The sequence below is a fragment of the Prunus persica genome, chromosome G6 (assembly GCF_000346465.2).
Source record: "Prunus persica cultivar Lovell chromosome G6, Prunus_persica_NCBIv2, whole genome shotgun sequence".
In the NCBI taxonomy this organism is placed as follows: Eukaryota; Viridiplantae; Streptophyta; class Magnoliopsida; order Rosales; family Rosaceae; genus Prunus; species Prunus persica.
In genome coordinates, this window is record NC_034014.1 from 30,652,163 (window position 1) to 30,669,332 (window position 17,170).

The following is a 17,170-nucleotide window of genomic DNA, read 5'->3' on the forward strand; positions in this document are numbered from 1 at the left end:
AGAAACCCAATTTCTCCGATCGAAAACCAACGTATCGCCGGCTGGAGCACGAGAAAACTCCGATTTTCTTCAAAAAAATTCGGCGTTGTTTCTGACGATTTCGGTCACGATTTTTGTTGATCCAAGTATGTTTTCTCACCCTCTCAATGTGATCTAATTGATGGTTGGGTTGGTTAGAATCGATTTTGATGTTTTGAAGCTCAATCTAGAACCTAAGTTTTGACCCGTCATTGGCTTGATTTTTTTGGCAAGTTTCGGCTACTTTTTGGCTGTGGTCTAAGAACAAAAGTTGCTCCCCTAGTTGTCACGAACACGTAGGCATAGGTATTGCAGTGTGTTTTGAGAATTTTCCGATAGCCAGAATTTTCTCAAGACACCCACGCCATGGTGTGGAGGCCCATTTTGTCCTAAAATGTTCTTCATGTCGTCCTGAGCATGACGGTATGCTCGGATTCGAATTTGGTTTTCGTTTGATGATCGAACAGATTTACGCATATTAGGCGATATCCAGATTCGATATGTTCGGACAGTTTGATTGGCTTCATTTCCCGTTATGTTGATCTAGGTACTGCTAGGATCGTGTCGGAACTCAGGGATTGAGAATCGGAGTCCCAGATACTCCGAATTAATGATTCAAAAATTACGTAAAACAGTGACCGTCTGATCGTGTGATTGAGAGCGATCCTACCCCTCGATCGAGACCAAATTCTCGAGATGTGTTAAATAGACCTTGTTGGACTTGTAGGAACGTTTAGATTGGAAATCGGAGGTTGTGGGCCCCGCGATCCCAAATGGTAAAATTTCTCGATCGGGGTCAAACTGACCGTTGGGTCGTGACGAGACTTCTAGAATGGGCCGAAGTCATGGTTAAGGACAACTAGGAATCATCATATAACAAATTGAGGTCGTGGGCCCTACAGGTGCAGTTGACTTAGATAGCCTATGTCGGCTCGATTGAGGCCATTTAGTAGTTGAAATTGTAATTGGAGGTTTGTTTTAAAATGGTATTATGCTTAAAGAGTTTTATTAAATGTTTATGAATTATTGCAATTACTTTTAGTTTTCAAGTATATTATATTATGTTTAATTGTGTGAAGTTGGGAATGGCTTAGTTAACCGGGTTTTGGCGTGAATAAAGAATCAATTAAATGCTTAATTGAATGTCTATATTTTAATATATGCTCGATGGCTTGAAATTGATGAATTATGGATACTAGATCTCTCAATAGTATGTGGTACATATTTAAATGTAGTTGGAAACAGTTTTGAAAGATTATGTATGGTTAAATTCAATTAAGGACTGTTGAGATTGATCTCGTTTTAAGAAGGGATTTTAGATTATCTATTTAAGAGCTTATTTTGGGAGTGTTGAGAAAAGCTTTGGAAATGGATTTGTGAAAATGGATTTGTGGAATAAAAGAAATTTTAAGATAGGTTTCGAAAAATGGTTTTCAAACCCACCACAGGAGTACCCCTTCAGTTGCCTTTGGAACAGTTTAGTCATTTATGATAGTGCTCCACAAGTCTCGGCGACGCATGAATCATGTGGTGCGAGGATTTGCGCTCTCAGGTTGATTATATCTTCTTGAGTTATGTGAGGATATGCGTTCTCGGGCTGACTACGTGTCCCCTGAGTTCTGCGAAGATATGCGTTCTTGGGTTGACCACGTGTCCCCTAAGTTCTATGAGGATGTAACATACATGGTACTTGGAATTCACAGAATATAAAGGAGGGTACGCCTAGGTGGAGAGTATTTGAGTTTTGAGATGTTTTAAAATAAAATTTGATGATTTTATCTTGGTACTTATTGGTGAAAGGTTTAACACATGTTTTTCGATTTATGAGACAAGGATTGTGATTTTTCACAAAATTCTCTATGAATTTTCTCCACATATGAGATGACTTCGTCTCATTACTCGTGGTCGGACGATGACCAACTTGGACTCAACACTCATACAACAAAACATCTTCAATGGTTGTTCATGAGCCTCCAACTTCGATGGAAGAGGCTATTTGTATTTTTACACAAATGAAATTTAGTAGTATAAAATTTGGTGTGAAAAGTGAATAATATTGGAAAGAGAAGAATTTGTATGAAGATTTGGTGTGGAAAGTGAATAATATTGGTAGGTATTTATAAATTTTTTTTATAAAAAATTTAATGGTAATTTGTTTTCTAATTTTTTAGATTTTGTTTTCCAATTTTTATGCCATTGGATGGTAGTGGAACAATGGATCAGACACCTTAGGTAGTGCCACGTGGCTTTTATCCGTTGGGGGAAAGCAGGTGTTGACGCCAATGAAAAAAAATCAAAATTTTTTAACCATTGGCGTGCCTGACTAGCGCGGTCCCCACGTGTACATCACGCGCTAAAGGTAAAAAAATTTGAATTCGTGCGTAGATGCCATTTTGACATCAGCGGTGACGTCATAGCCTTCAGGCAAGTGAACAGATTGAGTTTACTTTGGGCCTTGCTCGAATTGGTGAAGCCTAGCTCTTGCCTAGGCAACATTTCGACACTGAAAACAAGATCAAGGGCCTAGGGGGCCTGACTGGGAGAGAACGGCGTAAATGCTCTAAAACTATAAATTGGTAAGGTCAAGGGCCTATGTTTTCAAAACCGCCCCCCTCCTCCCCCACCCACTGGCGGACCTGTTAAGGCGCAAATAGGTGCATATGCACCTCCCCTTGTTGGAAAAACTATTGTAGGTGCTTTAAATTGCCCCTTTGCTCAGCTGGTGGTGGTGTACAAATTACCTTATGTCTTTGTCCTTTTACTTTCATTTATTTTTATATTACTCTATTTACTTAAGTTTACAATGTAAATAAAGAAGTACCCCCCATTTGGATTCAAATAAAAATACTAAAAAATAAAATTCCCCCCAAATCAAAATATGAAAAATCGGTTTTAGTGCAAAATACGATTTAGGCAAAAAATGATGGCTCATTAAGTCAATATATACTTCATAATAAAATCCCATAAAATCAAGTTTTCTTATTTGAAGTGAAAGGAATAAAAGCCGCCAAAAATTATCTTGAGAAAATGATTATTCTGAAAAACCATTTTTCATACTTAGTCAATATTTTTATATAGAACAATTTTTCATGTATGATATGAATGCATAAAGGGATTTAAAGTCAATCTAAATAAAAAGCCTTAGATGTTTAATCCACAAAAAAATTTTAACATTTCAAAATTGCACATCAACTAAAAATTCCCCGGATCCACCCCACCCACAAAATGTAACGACGAAACTAAAGTGGCAGTGACGTAATTAGGTGGGAAAGGACTGGTCCTTATCGAAAGGAGGCCAACTTTACCAATAACCTTCCCGTTTCTCTCTCCAGACATTTCATCGTTTGGTTGCGCGCGGCTGTCTCTCTCTTCTCTTCTCTTCGTGTTGCTTTCTCCCTCTCTCCCACCAAGAGGTTGAATATAAAGCTGAAAAAAAACTGAATAGCAACCAACTGAGTAGCAATTTAGCAAAGCTCTTTGGATTCTAGAGATAAATAAACAAGGCAACAACTGAGAAAGAAGAAAAGACACCAGAATGGCTCTGAGTTTCAATTCCATGATGACTTTCCCATCTCACAACCTCCTTTCTAAGTCCCACAATCTCAGTTCACCAAAAATCTTCATGGCCTCTACTCTTCACTCTTCCGCTAAGTGAGTTTTTTTTTTTTCTTTTTTTTTTCCATTCATTTGTATCTTCTGTTTCGTTTTTGCATGACTGTATTACGCCCCTTTACAAAATGCAAATGGGTATCGTCAAGAATGAATTTTTAGCCATTCTGTTGATCTGGGGTTTTTGGTTTTGTGCCAATGCAGTTGAATATGGGGTTAATTTCTTAAACATTGTGCGTTTATTTTTATACTCTTCTAGTTCTTTTTCTTTTTTTCTTTTTTTTTTCACGGTGTTTTTTGAAGTTTGGGCTTTGCCACTCATTCATTTTGTTTTCAATTCGAGAAATGTCATGTAGTTACTGAAGTCGGTGATTATTCGAATTATGTTACTCTTATGTTTTCTTCTCTCTTCATTTAGCTTTGCATGTTGCGTGATGCTCTATGTAGATGCAATCCACGGTTTTTTATTTTATTTTTAATTTTAGTTGTAAGTTATTTTTGTTTGATTTTTACGCTTAGTGGTCAATTTTTGCTTGTGAAGCATATACAGCTTACTTATGTCGATGATTAAATCTTATTCCCTTGTATTTTTCTTTTAAAAAATTCCTTTATTTTATAATTGATATTGAAATAAATTTTGTTTTGATCTCGCTGGGGTTGTCCTAAAAGAGAAAAGAAAATTGCTAGTTAGGTTTTCTGTTTGTCCTTTTCAATATGAAGATATGCGTTTCTTATTTAACTATGTCTCACATCTGTTGAGAGTTAGGTCTGAATTTTTTGTGTTTAATTCTTTCTTTTGGAACTAGGTCCCGTGGTTATTGTAAAACTTGTTTTCCCTGTGTCTTCATTTTTTGGCAGTTTGATGTTTTTTATTTTCAAACATGTTTTTATTTGTTTATGTGTTTGAGTAATTATATAGCCCTTTTCCTCATATTCTTTCATAGTGATTACACTTGTTTGACTAACATGAATCTAGTTGGACACTTGGTATTCTTTTCCAACTAAATTCAGCTTCTTTTGTTTATTTAATGTTTAAGTCGATACATTATTCTTGTTTGTCAAATGTTTACTACAATGTAGTCTCCTGATTGTATGGATTTCTGTGTACCTCTCTATCTCTCTCTATTCATTTTTGTGTCTAGGACTTGTGTTTGACAATTATCACATGCACTTGAATAATGCGATATTGTTCAAGTTTGTTGCCCCCACTTTCCCTCTTGTAAAATGTGGTAGTGCCGTATTTGTGGACATGTTTAATAGCATTTTGATTGACAGTTGTTTAGAGCATCCACAATGGCTCCCTAAATCACCTTCTTAGACAAATTTTAGGGAGGAATTGGAAAAATACAACTTCAACCATGCTCCCTATCCACCTCCTAAAATAGGGAGACCTCTAGGAGCTCCTAAATTTGAGGAGAGAGAAAGCACTCCTAGTGGCTCCTTATAATTTAATGCTGCTTTTTTTTAGGAGTATTTTAAACCTTTAATTAATACTAACTATTTTTTATATTATTTTTAAATAGAGATGGACCAATTAAAAAAGAGTTATAGCATTTATGACTCCCTAAACTAGAGAGCATGATTGGAGTTTAAATTTTATTAAGAGCTCATAAAATAGCTTTTATATGTTTTTAGCTAAATTTAAACTAAAAAATGGAGATCATGATTGTGGATGCTCTTACATCTGTGAAATCTACATTTGTCTGTCCTCATGTTTTCAATTATAGCTGTGGCACTGTCAGCAACAATTAAAGTTTGTTTTGTTCAGTTTTAGTTTTGAATTTGGTAGCTGCCTGTATCTTTGACTTCTCTGTTCTTTATTCGATGGTGGATTATGCTTTGTCTTTTGTTTCTTCATGAGCAGACTTTGGGTTTTTTGTACTCCAATAATTTTTTTTTTTCTCTCTCCCTCTCTCCCTAAACCGTGAATACTATTATTTGTATATATTTGATGTATGTGGTTTCCTAGGTAAGTTTATCTAATTATGATGTAATCCAAAGTACGTAATAGAATACCCTTATAAGTTAGTTATTTGGGGAATAAGAAAGCTTACTTAATGGTTGTTAGATTTGTCATTTGAAGTATATCATTTTAAGATCTTTTTCTGCTTGTTATAGAGAGATGGAAAATTTGAAGAAGTCTTTTTTGCCTCCACGTGAGGTACATGTTCAAGTGAAACATTCACTGCCTCCTCAACAGATTGAGATCTTCAAATCATTAGAAGATTGGGCTGATAAGAACATCTTGGTACACCTAAAGCCAGTTGAGAAATGCTGGCAACCACAAGATTTTCTTCCAATGCCTGAATCAGATGGATTCTATGATCAAGTTAAGGAGTTGAGGGAAAGAGCAAAGGAAATTCCTGATGATTATTTTGTTGTGTTGGTTGGAGATATGATCACTGAAGAAGCCCTACCAACTTATCAGACAATGCTTAATACCTTGGATGGAGTTCGGGATGAGACTGGTGCAAGCCTTACTTCCTGGGCAATATGGACCAGGGCCTGGACTGCCGAAGAGAACAGGCATGGTGACCTTCTAAACAAGTATCTTTATCTCTCGGGACGAGTAGATATGAAACAAATTGAAAAGACAATTCAATATCTTATTGGATCAGGAATGGTGAGATATTTGTTTGTTTGTTTTTCGGTTTTAATTATTTCCTTGATGATGATATTTTTTTGAGTCAATGCTTAGGAATTTGGTATAATAGGAAAGCTTAAGGATTTATATCAATCTTTGAGGAATCTAAGTGCCGGAGTAAGGTGCAATTTCCTTTTTATCTTACGTAGTTGGTCCGACTCACAAGTATAACACAATAGGAAAGACAATAATGAGTGAAATTTTTTCAACAGTAAATGTTCTTAAATTTGTTTTGTTGCAGTCTAGTCTTTGGTGGTTCCACCAAATTATGAATTCCTTCATGTCAAAATATGGCATGCTTCAATTTGTGGTGATGATTATGACAGTAACTTGGACAAACTATTGTACAAACTACTGTCTGATATTATCTTGTTTTTAATTCAGTCTTATTATATCCTGCTTTTCAATTTTGTGTATTTTGTAGGATCCTAAAACAGAAAACAATCCCTACCTTGGGTTCATATATACTTCATTTCAAGAGAGGGCAACATTCATCTGCCATGGGAACACAGCCAGGCAAGCCAAAGAGCACGGGGACCCGAAATTGGCTCAGATATGTGGTACCATTGCCTCAGATGAAAAACGCCATGAAACTGCCTATACAAAGATTGTGGAAAAGCTCTTTGAGATTGATCCAGATGGCACTGTCTTGGCTTTAGCTGACATGATGAAGAAAAAAATATCAATGCCAGCCCCCTTGATGTACGATGGTCAAGATGATAATCTTTTTGAACATTTCTCAGCTGTTGCCCAGCGGCTTGAAGTGTATACTGCTAGGGATTATGCTGATATTTTGGAGTTTTTGGTTGGAAGATGGAACATAGAGAAGTTGACGGGTCTTTCGGGTGAGGGACGTAAAGCTCAGGATTTTGTGTGTAGATTGCCGCCCAGAATTAGAAAGTTGGAGGAGAGGGCTCAGGGAAAGGCCAAGCAATCATCCACTGTTCCAATCAGCTGGCTTTTTGGTAGAGAAGTAAAGGTTTAAGTATAACTAGAAGAGTGTTTTCGTTTTTCCTTTAGAATGTGTTTCTTCTGTATGCCCTTTCAATGGAATGGTGTGCTTAAAGATACTCTCTTTCTCAAGCAATTTGTCAATAATTTTTTCCCAATTCCGTAATTACGAATGAATTATTGTGGATGAGTTAATAGAAAGAAAGAAATTAATTGAAGGTGAAAAGAAAATAGAACAAAACTTACATATAACAGATGAAGAAAGTACAATTTTCCTGATCTTCACAACAAACAACTGAATTGAATAGAATCGAATCAACAAATTACACACCAAACAACGTGTATATAATTTGATTTAATCAATAGAATAGAATGAAACGAAAGCAGCAGATGGAGATGGATATAATAATTGACTGAATGAATGTTAGACTTGGAATGGCCATGGCCAGTCCTTCAAGTCCTCCTCTTGTTGCACCTTGGAACTCCTCATAGCAGGAGAAGCAGTAGTAGTGCCTTGGACAGAGGCATAGTACTTGAGGAAAAAGGCGAGGGTCAGGACCACCCACTCCAAGCAAAAGATGACGACACTGAGGCCTCCAGCCAATTTGAGTATCACAGCGCCGTCCTCATCCCTCACGTACGACCTCAGCTCCCCAAGAAAGTCACCCGTCCTCGTGAAGATGAGCACTGACACAGACCCCTGAAATATTGCTGTCAGCACTGTGGCCACCATGTGGGCTCCATACCACTTGCCCGACGTCGTCCCCGCGGAGGCTGCCGCGCATCCAGATATTGCCCCCCCAATTGTGAATATGTGGAGGAGGATGAGGAAGAAGCCGCACACTGAGGGGAGCAGCCGCAGAGACAGCGTGAGGAAGATGCAGCTGGAGGCCGCGCCTAGCAAAATATAGTTGCACAACAGGAACACCTTGTGGGTGTGGTACTGGGAACCGGACCTTGCTCCTCCTGCGCCGTTGGAAATATTCATCGACAGACCACCCATTTTTATACTCTACTTGAGATCCTTACTTTCCTCTGCTTCAACTACTAAATTTACCTTAACTACTCTGCTGGGATTTGGAAGCTCTGATCAGAAACTAAAATGGTGGCTTTTGGAATTTGCAGGTATGTGTGAACCTGATTTTGATTGAGAGAGAGAGAGAGAGAGAGAGAGAGAGGAATGTAATTCAGATTGTGGGGGAAGAGACGTGTATATATAAATATGAATGAGTATAGTACTCAAAAGGGCAGTGAGGCCTAACGGTCATTTTTCCTTTTGCTGTCAAGTGTGTGTTATGTGAGGGTCAGAATATGACCGTTAGAGTTGGGTCCCAACGCCAACCCCACATTAGCATATACATAGCATGCTGTTGTAACGGCTAGTTAATTAATTTTGCTTTTAGTAATTAATTAGGACAAGTCTCACACTCACAGTCCCAGTAGGAGGAGGAGGAGCGTTTGCTTTCCGTTTTCTTATTTCCTTTTCTTTTGGTTGGTGGCATACATTTGATGTTTTTTAAAATTTGAATTTTGTTGGTGGCATACATTTGATTTGAGTTGAGGCCAATGCCCCAACCAAACGAACAAACTGAACAGGGCCTATTCACTAAATTAAAGCCCAAATCGCTACTCCAAATCTGATCTGCCCAAAGTCACACTCAAGAACAACCAACAACCTCCAAGGTGATGGAGTCGTTCTATGGTGAAGGTACAATAGATGGGCTATAGATGTGGACTTTCATATTAGCCACATGATTCATCTAAATAGTAACTTTACTTAAGTTGAATAAAACGATTATTTGACTAATATGAAGATCCACATGAGAAGTCCATATATGACATGCTCACTATAGAATTTTGCCAAGGGGATGATAGTTGTTGCTTTGCATAATGATAATTGATAATGCATTTGCATGCCATCGATCTAACAAGCTAATCAAACTAATCCATTATAATTTATAGATACTCTCTTTTTGTTCAATCTAATCAAAATAATCCAAGTTTATTTTTCTTGATGATGCAATAATGTTATATATAAAAATGAATTTGGTTTTGGGTGCAAATTACGAATTACAATATAAGGGTTTGGATTGGACCTCAATTTGGTGGGTTTGGCGTTGAAATGTTTGGACCCAAACCCAAATCAACCAATGGCCTGGGAATGGAACCCAAGTCAGCTCATGCTGCCTGCCTCCGATCGTGGTCAAGTGTAGAACGAGCCCAGAGTTTTCCAATCAATCAGAGAGAGCAGAGCGGACAGAGGGTATTATTACACAATTACCACCACACGCACGCTCTCGGCTTGGTCCGTTAGTCAGAATCGCAGAGGCAGGCAGAACGATGTCGTTGCAGAACGGCTCGGAGAATCATCACCCTCACCCAGAAGAAGAAAAAGAGAAAGAAGAGCAACGGCAGCAGCAATCGGGTGCGTGCCATTACATTTTGGCAAAATTATTATGTATTTGATTTGATTTGATGATGATTCGACCAAAAGCCTTGTTGTAACCTGTATGTATATATGTGTGTGTGTAAAATGCAAGAAAGAAAAGGGTCTGGAAATTTGATTTTTGATATTTGATTCTTGCTTGCTTGCTTACAGGCTCGGAACAGAAAAGTTTGGGGATGGAAGGGCAGCCTGAAACGTTGAGTGAAGTAGGATGGTTCATTCTTGGTGAAAATCAACAACATGTTGGTCCATACGCATTTTCAGAGTTGCGTGGTGAGTTTGCTTGCCCTCCCTTTATATTAGAATTTAGATAGGATGAATGAATATCAATTTGGTTCCATCTATTGTTTGGAATTCATTTGATTACTATGTTATGTTGAATAAAGAAATTAAATTTCAGTTAATCTTATGCATGCTCTTTGCTCTTCCTTCCTAAAATTAAATTTACTGGCGCATTGTTTTGTTCTTCTGAATTTCAGCTCTACTGGTAATCTGATAGAGTACTCTTTCAGTTTCAGAACTATTGTTCCATCATCTCTATCATGTTCGATTTCACTTCTACTTTGCTTATTTACTTCGCCTGGACAGAGCATTTCTTAAATGGGTACCTCACCCACACTACACTTGTCTGGGCCCAAGGAAGAAGCGCATGGCAGTCACTGTCCTCAATTCCCGGTTTGATCACAGGAATATCTCGCCATGACCAAGAACCTCAGTTTTCAAACACAGGTCAATTGAACGCCTCTCTTTTTCTTTTTTCTTTTTTCCTTTTGGGAATTGTGACTACCAGTCCCATGAATTATACAAGGTCTTACAATTTTGTTTCTCTTCTTCTCCAGTGCCCCCTACTGATGATGACGACGACTTTGAGAAATGGCAGAAGCAGCTTGGTGAAGCAGAAGCAGATAGTGACAGACCTTTGACGCCACCAGAGGGTGAGGAAGAATTCACTGATGACGATGGGACTAAATACAAGTGGGATCGTGGTCTTAGGGCTTGGGTTCCTCAGGTTGGTTCATGGAGATATAATGTGCCTTTGCTTTCATTTGTTCATGGTTTCTGCCAAGTTTTAGAGGTTTAGTTAATTTTTTTCAGTGGTTTTGTTAAAGGTTAACTGGAATTGATATACTTAGACACGTTAATTTTATTTAAGTCACTTTTAATTCTTATTATGCCTCCAGATTCACAATCCCTTGTGAATATAAATGATTTCCTTTATCGAATCTTGAATCTCAACTCAACTTTAAAACATTCATTTCCATCTACATGTTACATTGGGAATGAATCATTAAATCAGATGGGGATTATCATGACTGCACCTGCTCTCATGAGCTCTTCCATTAGATGGATGTGTCAGATACGCATATGACCCAGTGCCCTGGTCAGAGAGTCGGCACAGTTCCTTGGTCAGAATAACTCCTAGTAAAGAGAGGCAAACTCTGACTTTCATACGAGCTTCTTTTGACTGAATCTCTTATATCATAATTTGGTGATTTCATTCTTATAATATCTATCAGATGTTTGGATTGTGCAGTAGATTTCATGTTACATTCACCAAAACATATGGGTATTTGTAGTTCTAGGCTCAAAGTTAGACAAGTACCCGAAATCCTGGTAAAATGTTCTCTCTCCTTCCAAATTTTATGGGCGTTGGGTTTTGTTTTCTTCCTGTTCAAAATACGTTTGTGCACTCTTAGGCTGTACGAAACACAGCTTATTTCTTCTCCGAAAACAAATCGCTCACTTGGAGGGCCATAAGGATGCTCGTGACTCATAAAAATAACAGTATATCTATGGGTTTTTTTTTCCTGAGTCTCAAGTCAGTTACATTGATAATTAGTAGGCTTTGACTACCATTCAGTTTTTCTTGCCAAAGTTGGTGCTCCACTTTATCTTCCTGGAGGAAGATAGGTGGTGAGATAGTGAAAATAGGCTGAATTGAAATTAACACGAGCAAGAGTAATAAGGATATCCACATTTTGCATCTAAAAGTGACATGCTTTTGTTTTAACTCTTTTCTTTGCTATTATTTGCAATGTGGTTGAAGTCCTATCTTTTTGTAAGTTTGGATATTTACATAACATTTGATGGAGAATATTTTGTTCATTAACTTAGTAAAGGAACACCATAAATATGTTAACCTCACAGGTAAATCGAATTGCTCATGTTTTGGCCCTCAGCCATCATAAGTTGTCTCACTTGTTTTTGTTGAATGTATTTTTGACTGATTTAATGCTTAATAGGATAGCACGTTTGGGGTAGAAGAGATGACTTTCTTGCAAGAAGAGGAAGTTTTTCCAGCTGTCAATTTTTCTGAGGTCTCTGTAGGGGAAGAGGTTAATGCACCTGGAAACGCTTTTGGTCCCACTAAAGGGGAAGATGCTAATGGTAGCAGTGAGGTAGAAGAAGGAGATCAAAGTTCTAAGAGAAAATTGTCAGATAAGGAAGCTAACAAGAAGGTTTGCTCCTTTTATTTTGTTCTTCTGCTTTTGTTGATGGTGTACCATTTATTGATTAAAGTCTATTATATCAAAGGCTATTGTTCTGATGGACTCTGATTGGATCCTATTAATAGATTAGTTATGCTAGTCTGGGCTTGAAATTTCTGTGTATAGAATTTATGAAGCAGTACTGGTTTACTCCCCTTCTGTCTTGTTTCGTTATATTTTGCAGGAAGCTAATAAACCTCCTGATAGTTGGTTTGAGTTAAAGGTTAATACACATGTTTATGTGACTGGATTGCCGGATGATGTAACGGTTGACGAAGTAAGTTACTGTCATTATTTCATCCTCACTATTTTTGTGGCACAATACTAATTTAGGGATATTTGGCAGGTGGTGGAGGTGTTTACCAAGTGTGGAATTATAAAGGAGGTAGGAATTTGTTACATGTTATAGACACTTTGCATGCCATGATTTCCCAATATTTGAGTATGGTTATTCTGTGCTATACATTGACAATATAGGTTACATTAATTATTATCAATTTTTTCTTCCCAAGATGAGGGATAATAAAATAAACATTTGACTTTTTCTAGAATGGTGAGAACAAATAACTTATCTCATCATGCAGTTCTACTAAGCTTCCTTTTTTGTGCGTGGATACATTTCATTTTGTTAATTTGTTGAGTACTACCATTTTCGAAGATGGTTCAATGATGCTTAGAAGTGAGCTCATGATTGAGGAGCTTTTTATATAATGAAAACTTTGAAGATGCATAGTACTTATCAGAGACTGAACTGAAGAAGCTAATACTCCTTTTGTTTCCATAAATTTATCGAATTCTCAGAGTCTTGCTTAGAGTTATTGTTTGATTAATGGGGCTTTAACTAATACAACTGAGTACTGTTTGCCATGGTATACTGCAAAATGACCTTGTTTTCCCATCATGAGACTCTGTGAAACATTATACTTTGTAATCCTTGTTGCACGTCTCCCACACTCTGTACTATGATATAATAATTATCTCCTCATACTGCGTATCTTATAAACACTCAGGATCCTGAAACAAAAAAGCCACGTGTGAAGCTGTATGTTGACAAAGAGACCGGAAAGAAAAAGGGAGATGCACTTGTTACATATCTGAAGGTAAGAATGTTTTTAATTGCTTCTGCTGTCTCAGTGATTGTAATATGTCATATATCGATACTTAATTGTGTGTGTGTGTGTACTACAGGAACCGTCAGTTGTTTTGGCTACCCAAATTTTGGATGGAACACCTCTACGTCCTGGTGGCAAGATTCTTATGTCGGTCACCCAAGCTAAGTTTCAGCAGAAAGGTAACTGTTGGGATCCAGACACTTCATACAAATGAGGGAACTACTTTAGAAACCTTATCTACACAGTATTATAAAAATTATAGCATGCCTTAGATTAGAAGCCAGTCGCCCCATCAAAATTAATAAATCAAATTTGCTGATAAACTAATTGTAGATATGGGTGACATGTTAGTGTTCATACACATGTATGTTTTTTCTCTATCAAATAGGGGGCCACGTAATTTACAATTTTTTAAAACCTTGAATTCTAATATATTCTTTTTAAACTTTGGGCCTGGAAGAGGGGTCGTAAGCCCCTTAGCCTACTGAGGATGCCTGTTAACGTCTGTACTTTTTAATTTATGAGCTGTTGTTATGTATGCAGGGGATAAATTTGTTGCCAAACAAGCAGACAACAAGAGGAAAAAGAAACTGAAGAAGGTGGAAGAGAAGATGCTTGGCTGGGGTAGGTTCTTATCTTATACGAGGCTTCTTGAAACAAATATATTTATTTCAGGAATGCAATATCTTATATAATATGCAGTCATGTTCAAATTATCTAATCTTGTTTCCATATGTAGTATGTATAGCTTCTACAGCTAGTTGTTTACAATATAGAGATTTGTCTACATCAATCGTTTTAGATTACAAATTACCTTTTCTTCTGCTTGAGTTGTGTTCATCCTTTTAATCATAAGGAAATGTTTGTGAATCATACGCGCATGCCTACGCTTCACAAGTAGTTTCTGTGCATTTCGGAGTTTTACAGTGAAGAATAGTGTGAATCTATGACTTGTATGTCTGTGGATCATATGCATGTGCCATATTCATCACAAGCGGCTGGACATTTTCTATATTTGTTCATATGCAGTGTTTTCTATTACAATTTTTATTATGGATGACCTTATCTGTTCTGAATAGTGAGATCACATTTTCTCCGTATGGAACAGGTGGCCGTGATGATGCAAAGGTGTCAATTGCCACTACTGTTATTCTTCGTTACATGTTCACTCCTGCTGAAATGAGGGTAGGTTCATATAACTAATTAACGAATTATACATCATTGGAAAACTTGTCTTTTCTCTGCGTAACAAGTCTTAATGGATCAATGTTTTGGTGCTGCTTGCATGCACAACCTTTTCAGTATGTGCCTTTTTACTACATCATGTAGAGCTATTATGGACCTTTTTGTTATTTTAAATTTTTATGTGCTTATATTTTCACAAATGAAATTGATGGTTCCTGTCTGAGCTTCTTATAGAAGGAGAAGGCTGTTTTGCCATTTACTGATCCTTGTCTGGTTGCTGAGTACCTTTCTCTTAATGTTTGTTTACAGGCAGATGAAAATTTATGTTCGGAATTAAAGGCAGATGTTGAGGAGGAATGTCTGAAGCTTGGTCCAGTGGACTCGGTGAAGGTAAGATAGCTTCTATGGAAATGTTGGGCATCTCTCTCTCTCTCTGTCTCTGAGCCTTTTGATTTAATCTCACAATTGCTATGGAGTTTTGTCTGGGGAGTTTGCAAGGATGTTTGATTTGAAGAATTGTATTCAGAATTTCTTCATGATATATGTGTGTGCATGCATATCTATGTATGTTCTTTTTTCTTTTCCTTTCCTAATTTCCTCAGGTTTCTGTTTTGTTTGTTTGTAGGTTTGCGAGAATCATCCCCAGGGAGTTGTTTTGGTCAGATTTAAGGATAGGAATGATGCTCAAAAGTGCATACAGTTGATGAATGGAAGATGGTAATTGATATGCTGTGTTTAGTAATTTAAAATTGCAGTCCAATGTTTTATTGTCTTCCTTTTTTTTTTTTCGGTTCTACATTTGATTATTACTGTTCTGTCCATTTAGGTTTGGCGGTAGGCAGATACATGCAAGTGAGGATGATGGTTTAATTAACCATGCTTTGGTCCGTAATCTGGATGACGATACTGCACGGCTAGAGCAGTTTGGCACTGAACTTGAAGCTGAATGAGTTTATATGCTATAATATTATTCATACATCTTGATTAGTGTTCCTTGTAAAAAAATCTAGCAGCCGATGATCTTTTTAATTATGACTGTTGGTAGCGACTTTTACGTGGTTTTAAGAATTTGAGCAGGCCATATATGAAGAACCTTTAGTCGGATCTTGTAGGTTGAAATGTTCCCATAGTGCTTAGAAAAAAGAAGCATTTTTGTAATCGTAAGTAATGTATATTATGTCTGAGTACTTTGTTAGTAACCTGGATATCCTGTTGGTTGCCAATTTTCGTTGAAATTCTTGTTTCATTAGCTTTCTTTGTTCGGATTCTATCTACCTCCCTCATGCACCGAAACCCTAGGTCGCCAGCCTTCAGAACGTGACCTAAAACTTTCCTTTTATAAGTGGGTAAAGCCTTGGGTGCGGCATGGGAACATCAAATTAAATGGTATTAATGTCTCTTGGTTTTTTTTTCTTTATACAAAGTGATATTGGAGGGAGGGATAATCAAATCTAGGATGTAGGGGTAAATGTTCTTAATCAATTGAATTACAAGCCTCTTGTAATGCCGGTTGTTTGTCTAAACTGCACCTTTCAATTAAAGGAAAAAAAAACGTGTAAGTCTAGACTAGAGCCCTTCCACACAAATACTTGTCCCAAACTTGTAGGATTTAATTGTTCGGGCTTTGTGCCTTTATGTGGGCATTGTGCCTTTGGTGAGTTTTATGAATGTAGTTTTTTTAGGGTTAACGATAAAAGACACTTTGTTGGTTTAGGGTTATTCTCAAATTGGGCCTCAGGATATCAATTTTATCAATTTACGCCCTTACGTTTTCAACATCGTTCAATTTCATCCTTCCGTTAAGTTGACCAGATAGTCAATCGTTAAATGCTGACGTGCCCCCCGTGGGACCCACCCCACCAGCTGATTGACCATTCTGCGCATTATAGTTGAAGGGTAGTTTCGGGTTTCGACAATTCCAAAAAAAAAGAAAGAAAAGGAAATCGCGCCCAAATTGTTACGTGTTGCAAAGTTGGAGATCGAACAAAAATCCCCAAAACGTCTTCGTCCTTAACCTCAGTTTAACCTAAATTTGAAATCTCCATAACTAAGAGCTCAGATCTACGATTTCGAAGAAGTGAGAAGAAATGAGTTGGGATTTCAGGGCTCTAGGTATTTCGCATCCTTCGTCCGGTAAGTTGCTTTAAATTTTTGCGATTTGGGTTATCTGTGGTGAATGGGTTAGAGGTCGTATGGGTCATTGTGGTTTGAATGCTGTGTTTTATAATCTGCGTGGAATTGTGGGAGAAGTATGAAAGATTTTGTTGAGTATGGGTGGTCCTTCTGCAGATTTCAAATATAGGTGGTCCTTCAAGTTAAGGATGTGCTGGCAATGTCTGCCTTTAATAAGGCAAAAGTATTAGGTGGAAGGGTGTGAAAGGGTTGTTTAATAAAAACTTAGCCTTATCTATAATGGTCCTAAACTGAAAATAATTGAAAATTGTGTTTTGGTTTTTGTGTAATGTGTGAATATTGTGTTTTCTGTTGTGTGTTATGTTTTAACTGAAAATAACCCATGTTTGGGACATCTAATATGTAGGTGATCCTGAATTGTTTTCTATTCGAATGTACCATAGTGGTCAAATCTGTGGTAACTGTTATGCTCGTGGCAATGTAGCTTGGTTTGATTATTGGGACAAGGATAGAATGTCAATGATTGAGTTAGGCTATGATGGAGTGATTAGTTACTGGTATAGTATCCTCTATCTATAAACAA

General features: G+C 37.3%; 3 protein-coding genes across 4 annotated transcripts; 2 read left to right on the forward strand and 1 right to left on the reverse strand.

Annotated features, from left to right (window-relative positions):
• LOC18772305 (stearoyl-[acyl-carrier-protein] 9-desaturase, chloroplastic) lies at positions 3,351 to 7,358 on the forward strand. Its single transcript, XM_007205389.2, has 3 exons — positions 3,351 to 3,669; positions 5,746 to 6,250; positions 6,696 to 7,358. The coding sequence occupies exons 1-3, from the start codon at positions 3,554 to 3,556 to the stop codon at positions 7,254 to 7,256; spliced, it is 1,182 nt and encodes a 393-aa protein (XP_007205451.2). The 5' UTR covers positions 3,351 to 3,553; the 3' UTR covers positions 7,257 to 7,358.
• On the reverse strand, positions 7,420 to 8,418 carry LOC18772427. The gene has a single exon (XM_007205891.2). The coding sequence runs from the start codon at positions 8,223 to 8,225 to the stop codon at positions 7,647 to 7,649; it is 579 nt and encodes a 192-aa protein (XP_007205953.1). The 5' UTR covers positions 8,226 to 8,418; the 3' UTR covers positions 7,420 to 7,646.
• Positions 9,437 to 15,689, forward strand: LOC18772890 (splicing factor U2AF-associated protein 2). Of its 2 annotated transcripts, none has more exons than XM_020567145.1 (14): positions 9,437 to 9,647; positions 9,822 to 9,941; positions 10,257 to 10,397; positions 10,508 to 10,677; positions 11,912 to 12,127; positions 12,342 to 12,434; positions 12,504 to 12,542; positions 13,168 to 13,257; positions 13,346 to 13,448; positions 13,813 to 13,893; positions 14,378 to 14,454; positions 14,764 to 14,844; positions 15,080 to 15,171; positions 15,281 to 15,689. In XM_020567145.1, exons 1-14 carry the CDS (start codon positions 9,563 to 9,565, stop codon positions 15,402 to 15,404), a joined length of 1,512 nt encoding a protein of 503 aa, XP_020422734.1. In that variant the 5' UTR covers positions 9,437 to 9,562; the 3' UTR covers positions 15,405 to 15,689. The 2 variants fall into 2 exon arrangements, with proteins under 2 accessions (XP_020422734.1, XP_007207455.2); XM_007207393.2 differs by having other exon boundaries at positions 9,440 to 9,647; positions 10,181 to 10,397; positions 15,281 to 15,677.